The sequence below is a fragment of the Anastrepha obliqua genome, chromosome 4, assembly GCF_027943255.1.
Source record: "Anastrepha obliqua isolate idAnaObli1 chromosome 4, idAnaObli1_1.0, whole genome shotgun sequence".
NCBI classification, from domain to species: domain Eukaryota; kingdom Metazoa; phylum Arthropoda; class Insecta; order Diptera; family Tephritidae; genus Anastrepha; species Anastrepha obliqua.
This window is the reverse complement of record NC_072895.1, coordinates 66,949,360-66,958,103: the sequence shown is the minus strand read 5'-3', so window position 1 is coordinate 66,958,103 and position 8,744 is coordinate 66,949,360. Positions and strand designations below refer to the sequence as shown.

The 8,744-nt window shown below is 34.6% G+C and overlaps 1 protein-coding gene across 1 annotated transcript; it reads left to right on the top strand.

Moving 5' to 3' along the window:
* Positions 1-1,525: 1,525 nt before the first annotated feature.
* On the top strand, positions 1,526-8,468 carry LOC129245467 (uncharacterized). Its single transcript, XM_054883645.1, has 2 exons — positions 1,526-1,653; positions 7,893-8,468. Exons 1-2 carry the CDS (start codon positions 1,645-1,647, stop codon positions 8,277-8,279), a joined length of 396 nt encoding a protein of 131 aa, XP_054739620.1. The 5' UTR covers positions 1,526-1,644; the 3' UTR covers positions 8,280-8,468.
* Positions 8,469-8,744: the final 276 nt, after the last annotated feature.

Sequence of the window (8,744 nt, the reverse complement as noted above, 5' to 3'; positions counted from 1 at the left end):
AGAAATGCGCCTCATCGCTGAATCTTTTCAAGAGCCCAATCAGCAAAACGGTGACGTGCAGGAAGGTCATTTAGCTTTAGTTCTTGTACGAGCTGTATTTTGTATGCTTTTAAATGAAGATCCTTCCGAAAAATTGACCAAGTTGTTCCATACGACAGTCCAAGTTGCTGAGAACGGTGCCGAATCGATTCATCGCGGTTTTCACGTACACTCTCTGCTACTGCCGCTATATTCTCAATGCTTCTTGCTGGACGTGGTCTATTCGGTCGAAAATTATCCACCAATGAATATTCGGATTCAAATTTGTTGATGGTATGTCGAATAGTGTTTAAGGCAGGCCGATTATGTTGACCATAATGCGGTCTAAGCGCACGAAAAACATTTGTCACAGAACGCTGATTTTCATAATACAGCTGAACAATTTGTAGACGTTGTTGCGGTGTGAGTCTTTCCATGATGAAATGCCAAACGCTGTTCAACAAATCCACGATGACAGTTTGCCACAACTCGCGCGCGATCTGTAAAAAAACGCAAATGAAAAAAACTCCTCTTAATTGATCATCCGTTATTTGTACGACTGCTATAATATGCCTTCATTAGGAAGTGACAAATGAGGAGTAAAATGAATTACGATATGTAAAATTCATGGGATGGAGTGTTAAATAATAAAATGCTACATAAAATATTTTCCAAAAATCCGTCCAAACAGAGTAAAACTCTTGTCCCAGTTACCTATTTATAACCGCCAGCGGATTAAGGGGCTACAATTTGCCTAAGATAACGGATGCGTGTCGTAAGAGACGACTAAAATGGAGTTTACGAGTATACCTGAAATACAGAAACTGCTTCGAGACGATAGAGGCACTGTCGCCATTGTAGACCATTTTTTTAAGGAAGTTGGGCTCAGACAAATACTCAAAATCCGTGAAGGGATTACAATAGATCGAAAAATATTCTTTTAGGAATTGTATTTTGTATGGTATATATTTTATTTGAAGATTGCATGAATGAAAGTTGCATGTAAAAAATGTATTGGTGAAATGGTGCAAAAAGGTTGTGTAAAAAAGGAGTTAAGTGTAGATAAAAACAATAAAATTTTGTTATTGTATCTCTTTTGCATGTTTTGCACAATTTTCGCACACTCATAAGACTGGGTTAACTGCAGCCAATTCTACTTATAATAAGAATTTTAAAATTCGTATGATCTCAAAATTTTTGAAAAAAATATTTTGCTTGAGAAATACGTCCTTAGATGACGGTCAATATTTTGCGTGCTTGCAATAAACCTCTTTTATGAATCTAAGAAAATACGTATAGTACTACAAAACCATTTTTAACCAATATTTGTATAGAACATCCCCACTGTGCTGCTGAAATTCCATTGTTTTTTTTTTATCGCCGTAATTATTACTTTTTTTTAAATTTCTCTGGCGAAAAAAAGACGTGTTAAGCTTTGAAACTTAGTGTATTTATTTATAAATGTGAAGTGAGGCGGTATAAAGTCCAAGCGACTGTGATGCGCAGACTTAAGTTAATTTAGCTGATCGGCCTAGACGTGAGCGGACAAGTGTGGAACGAATATTTTTCCATCGCGAAAGATTTTACCTGTTTATCTAATTGTGTAAAAATTACTAAAGGATCGACATGGTCGGGGTAATGCAAACAAAAAAAAAAAAAAAAAAAAAAAAAAAAAAATATGTGAAGCTTTTAAAAAATTATAATAAAATAATTATAAGTGAAAAAATTCTAAAAAGTTAAAACAAACTAAAAAAAAATTATTTTTAAGAAAATTGTTGCCAAATCGTATTAAAAATTTGTGCATTAGTTTAATTCTTTAACTAATTTTCAAAGTGCTCACCGTTTGAAGAGAAGTGAAATGAATTAAGTATACACACATACGTATGCTCTTGAGTATGTGTGTTTGTAAAATAGCGCTCCAAATGGTTTTTAAACGTAATTAAAATTACATGCATTTAAAATGAGCAGAGAGGAATCTGTGGAAAACCCTTTTAATAACTGATTAAACTATGGATTTAATAACTGATTAAATAAGATTCCCAATCAGTTATTGAATAGGATTTCCCGATACGTACAAATAGAAGAAAACAAGCTGTGTGTGAGATATTAACGAAATTCTGTCTTTATTTGTGCAAAATAATTTTGCCCAAATCCGGGAGAAAAAAATTTCAAAATTTTTCATTCCCACTACAGTTGATTCTATCGTATCGGAACGACCCAGATAAAATTTCCAATCAGCCCTATCACTGAGCGCATCATAGTACGATGTAGTACTAGTACGAAAAAGTACTAGTGTTCGAACCACTACGTTATAAATTCGAAATTCGTACGGTACCATCACTGAGTGCATACATAGCGCCATTTCGTAGATTTTTCAAAGAACTCGTTTCGACGTGTTTTAGTTTTGGTCGAGAAAAGTTTGAGCATAAAATTCCAAAGAAGTAAAGTGTGTTTTTGCGAAACTTCCTTGTTTGTGAATGAAAAAAATCTTAACCCTGAAGGCAGTTTATGAATCTCATTCATCGATGACGACCTCGCGGCTCTCAAGCGATCCCCTTTCAGCACCTCAATCAGATGCATAAATGCTGATTTGTTCCGATGAAAATTTTTAACAAATCTATAATTTAAAACTTGTAAAATTATAAAAAATTTTAATAACGAAGCATTTTTCTTACAAAATTTTATCTATTTTCAAGGGATTGAGAGTGTCTCATAATGTTTTCCGAAGCATTTGAAGTACTCTTAAATTTTGCTGCCTTAATTCATTTAAAAATACTACTTCTGCGATCCTAGTAGATTTTAATTTAGTCGCAAAAAAAGCAAAATAATTGCAAAATAAGGCATAATAAATAATGTCTAAACCTTCCCCTTCAGACCCTGATGCATCAGCTGTATATATTTGTTGAAGTGTTATATATTCGTTTGTATGTAACGTCGGAAAAAGCGGCCAACAATCTTCGATTATCTCTCAATAATCACTTTTCTTTCTTTATTTCTGCTTTAAAGATGAAGTATTGCAAAAGTAATATTTCACTTTAATTATATTTTTTAATTCTATCTTTGTTTTTTAAGTGAAGTATCGTTAGACATAAAAATTTGGCATTTGGGTCTTATATTTTTGGCTATGGCACAAATTTAGCGGGTAGCAACAAGTAATCAATTTTTAGGGTTAACCCGATACACAATCATAAACTATTCAGACATTGGTGGGTATACCCCGACCTCTTGACTTAGGCATTCTAATGAATTATAAAAGAGGTTAAGTCCATCAAACAAGCAATTGGTGTTTTATTTGTTTAATTCTTTCTGTTTAGCTTGAACAGCTTCCTTTTTAGCATTTAAATACCAGGTATATGTATTATATATATATGTGTTTTATATATATATATTCTTATATATATATACATATATTCTGACGAAATTACCATGTTTTCGATGGGATCTGCCTCAGAGAGAGTAGCGGGACGTTTTGAATAAGCCGAGCTTCTAAAGTCTAGCATTTACCGACCGCCGTGTAATTTTAAAATTGACTACCACCAAGTTCAATCGCATCCCTAGCGGAGATCTATTGATGGGAAAATTCTTTTCTGATGGCTTATCGTAATTAGGGAGGCCAAGGTTCAACCCGGACCTTTTACGCCAAAAATAATGATAGTAAGATAAGAACGATAGGAAAAGAAAGTTACAAGTATATTTCTAATGTAAAGCAAATCGACGCGGGTTTTAGAAATACATCGACTCTAGCACCACCAATGGGAATGTTTATACATATTAACATAATTAACTTCAAAATTAGTATAAGTTTTGAAATTGTATTGGGTATGGGAATAAGTTTCCGTCCTTTCTTAGCCAAAGTTACGAATTATTTAAACAATTAAATACAATAATACATGATATATGTGCCATTGGAAGCTACAACTTTGCTCCATCTTACAGACAGCTGACTGCATTGATCAGAATAAATGGTAATCCGAAGGTGCAACGTTTGCGGAGCACGGCAATATTTCCAATTCAGTCCCTCTAAATATTTCTGGACCGATTTAGCAACGTGTGGCCTGGCTTTGTCATGCCGCAAAATCAGTTCGTCATGTCTACCGTCCCATTCCGGCCGCTTTTCTTTAAGCTCGATTCAAACGCGTTAGCTGCAGCCGATAACGATAACTACTGATAGTTTCAGATGGTTTAAGTAGTTCATAATAAATGACACGCTTCTGATCCCACTAGAGGCACAACATAACCTGTGAAGCATGATTATTTTTTTCGCTATCGATGGACCTAGTTCACCTGGCAGGCTTCACCATTAGCGACGCTTAGGGTCATAATGTATCTATTTTTCATCTCCAGTGACGATGCGATGCAGAAAACATTTTCTTTTCTGTCATTCAAGAAGCATCTCACACGTCACCAAACGTCTCTCGATATCCCTCTCCTTCAATAGATGTGGCACCAGTTACTTATTTTCTGGATCATTCTCATCGCATGCAATCGTTTACCGATTGTTGATCTGTCAACATCCAACTCTTTAGACATATCATCATCATATCAACGGTTCGATATGAGTCTTAATCCAATAATTGTTCTAGCTGAGTACCTTCGAACTTTCTCGTTGCCCCTTCGCGATCTTTATCACTCACACACTCACGTCGAAATTGCGGCTTCGGAAGCGTCGAAGCCATTCTTTACAAATTGTATTTGATGGATCGTAATTATCTTAAATATTGATCAATATACAACACGTTTCAGCCGCACTTTTCTTTAAAAGGTAATAATGAAGCATGACTTCCCGCAAAAGCTGTTTTTCGGAACGAACGTAGACATTTTTGACGTCAGATGAAAGAGGATATTTACGCTTTAAACGAATGTCAACTACCTTCAAATCACCAGTATATTACTTGAACGAACACAAAAATAGTATCAGCAGCGACACCTCTTTTGCGAGGGCAGAAACTTATTAAAAAAGTGTGTTCAAGAAGTATCGCGAATTTTGAATTTTCGCAGATTACGTATATTCGAATTTGAACTTTTTTGTGGCGATATGTTGGTACTCATGTCTCTCACTCATGCCGACGAGTTCGGGTATTTTGAATGTTCAGTGAATTGCTCGCACGTACTTCGGCTCGCGTTCGATTTTTACTTATTAAAAAAGATGGATCAAAGAATCTGTATCAAATTGTGTGTGAAAAATGAATGGATTCCGAATGTTGACTGTGTCATACGGAGAAGCTACTTCGGACCAAAGCAACGTTTATCGTTGGTACAAAATATTCTCAGAAGGCCGAGAAGATGTGAACGACGAAAAACGTGCCGGACGCCCGAGCACTTCAACAACAGACGAAAAAATTGATGAAGTGAAGAAAATGGCCAAATGGCCAAAATCGCCAAATTACCGTTAGGACCTTGACATATCGATTGGCTCATGCCATTCGATTTTTTTCAATGATTTGGGCATGAGACGGGGTGCCGCAGAATTCGTACCAAAGCTGCTCAATATCGATCAATACCAGCATCGCATGAACATTTCTAATAAGACGTTGGACTCTGATCCTATCGACCCAAATTTTCTCCAGAGGGTCATAATTGCTGACGAATCATGGGTTTATGGTTATGACGTGAAAACCAAAACTCAATCATCTCAATGGAAGCTGCCGCACGAAACAAGACCGAAAAAAGCGCACCAAGTTCGGTCGAAGGTAAAAGTTTTGCTTACCGTTTTCTTCGATTGCAGGGGCGTTGGGGATCATGAGTTCTTGCCACAGGGTAAAACGAGCAATAAAGAATATTACCTGCAAGTTATGCGCCTTCTATGAATTATAAGTATAGACAGAATACAAAAAATAGAGTAATTAAAAAAATGTAACGAGTAGGAAAGCAGTTTAAAAGGAGAGAGCAGATTCCATTAACGCTTTCGCAATTGTTTTTATGAATTTATATGAATCGGTTCTTTCCAATGTAAAAAAAGCACACTGATATGTTAACTTCAGAGGGTTTTTAAATAAGGAGCTAATTTATAAATTTTTATGTGTGCTGACATGGAAGATGAAGTATTGAAACGGCGCCTAAATTTTCCTCTACTATTTAATAGGTATGACTTGCAATACTTTTCAACCCACGTGTACAACAAAAGAGCATTTTTATTTATACATAAGTTTAGCTGCCACCCGGGTAGTAAAATGAGTATTCATAAAGCATAAACGGCAACCCCATTCAAAAAATTACATATCAAATACATATATACTAATTGGCGATTACACCCTTTTCTGGGTATTTGGCCGAGCTCATCCTCCTATTTCTGGTTGCGTCTTGATGATATTCCACAAATGAAGGGACTTACAGTTTTAAGCCAGCTCCGAACAGCAGATATTTTTTATGTGGGGTTTTCATAGCAGAAATACACTCGGAGATTTGCCATTGCCTGCCAAGGGGCGACCGCTATTAGACTTCATTTTTTGGTGTTTCACGGAGATTCGAACCTACGTTCTCCGAATTCCAAATGGTAGTTACGCACCAATTCATTCGGCTACGGCGGCCAAAAAATACTGCTCAATTGAAATGTTTTAAATCAAAATTTTTATCACACTCACATCTTAGTACTCAATTAATCTAGAAGATTTTTTATTATTTTCGCTTAAAAGTTAGGTGGCAACGCCGGTTAAAGCTTTGTTCGTTCTTTTGAACAATTTTTTTTTTGTTATACACTTATAAAAAACAGGTTCTAATTAATATATAATATACTATTAATACAAACTTTTCATTGAAATTAAGTGGCAACGCCCCTTAAAAATATTATTGAATTAGGTCTATATTTACCTTTAGTTTGATATATTTCTACATATTCCTTCAAATGTATTTTTGTAACGAATTTCTTAATTTAAAAAAAATGTCTGGCAACACCAGCAAAAAGGATTTTGTCAATGCACTTTTCACCTGATATCCACAATTAAGAATTAAAATGAAATCTATTAAAGTTGCTGTTTTTGCAATGAAAACGATGTGGCATCATTATATAGGTATGCACATATTTTTAATTTAAGCTTGTTTAAGTCCTTGCATTTGATACCTATTTATATTTTAATAATCAACTGAAATTTATAATAAATTCCTACTTCTTCAATATAATTCAGGCGGCAACGTTATGAAAAATATTGTTTTGCGAATAAATGTTTCTTAAAAATATTTGCTTTGATACTTTGATTTTTAGTAAATAATTTTTTTAAATACAAACATATGATAAGACGCTGTTACAGTGAAACCTATACGCAAACCATCTACCAGACCCACTGCCTTTCCAACGGTGTAAAAAATGTTAAAATAAGCGCAAAACTTTTCGAGAGATGCTCCTTCGAAGCATTCGCTTGTTTATCTATGCCTGCAAATTTGTGATTACTATCGCTCCAACAAATTTACTTTAATTTCACTCTTATAATACTCTTAACACTGAGGTGGCAGTTAATACTACGGCGCAACAGAACAAAACTACAAATTAATAATATTATTGATTTATTTAAAATAAGAAAATTACTAAAATTTTATATAAAAAGCAGATTGAAATTAGTAAGAAGTAATATTGAAAATAATTCAACTGGAATTTAATGTACTTTCGCAGCACTCAAATTTTCCTCCAATTTTGTTAAGTCAAAATAAATTACTTTGTAACTCACTTAGGAAGCTTTTGAGAAAATTAATATATATAACTATAATCAAATCGAATTAGATGCAAAATACGTCAACCTTAAATAATTCCATGAGTCTGTTACTTCTACTTACTAAAAAGCCTATTGAAACAGACATTCCACTGCTTTAAATTGAATTTGCGTTTAGTCATTAAAATAATTTTGTATTTAATCTGAGCGTAATTTACTTTGTATATTTTACAGCACACCAATACCACCACGTTGCTTCAACTCCTACTACTCAGCATCGGTGCCCTGCTCTTAGGAAACACACCCCCGACATTGTCGCTGCCCATCACAAAAGACTCACCCATTCATTCAATCATTGTGCCCTATCAGCGGAATGCAATAAGCGGTCATCCCTATCAATTTCCAAAGTTGTTAGGCGAAAGTCGGCAAGTGTTGGTGCCTGACCAAATGGAAGTGGTGCCGCGTTTCAATCTCAATCAAGGTGATGTGGCTATGGGCAATCAAAAAGGTATGACAGTCAACTTCGTCGATGGCGCGTATCCCGTCTACTATATGCCGAGCAATGTGAATGGCAAATTTAATGGTAAAATTTCGTTGCTGGAGGGAGTGGTGAAAGAGTAGCTCGTTGGGGAAAAAGCGGAGTTTCTATGCCAACACTAATTTAATACATCAATAATTTAATTAATTTTAAAGAACTCGTAATTCTACTTAATGAATTCACTGTGATACTAAATGTGCGCAATAGTTTCTTAAATGAGAATAATTTTAATCATTTGTATAATTTAAAACAAAAAAGTAAATTTTAATAAAAATGTGTGTAGTATAAAGAACTATGAACAAAACTCAGTATATATAGCTTTCAGTGAATTCATAGCAGCGTGTGAATGTATGTGTATGTATATGTTTATGTATTGTATTGCAATGTTTGCCTTCAACAGGTTATGCAAAAAACTTGTGGAATTGAGAAATGAGTGAAAGCAATCAGTGTAATATTTCTTGTTTTTTTTACGATTTGTTTTTGAAATCTCATTAAGGTCAATATAACTTGCGCTGTTTTGTTTTTTTTTTTTTGCTTGAATTGAATTT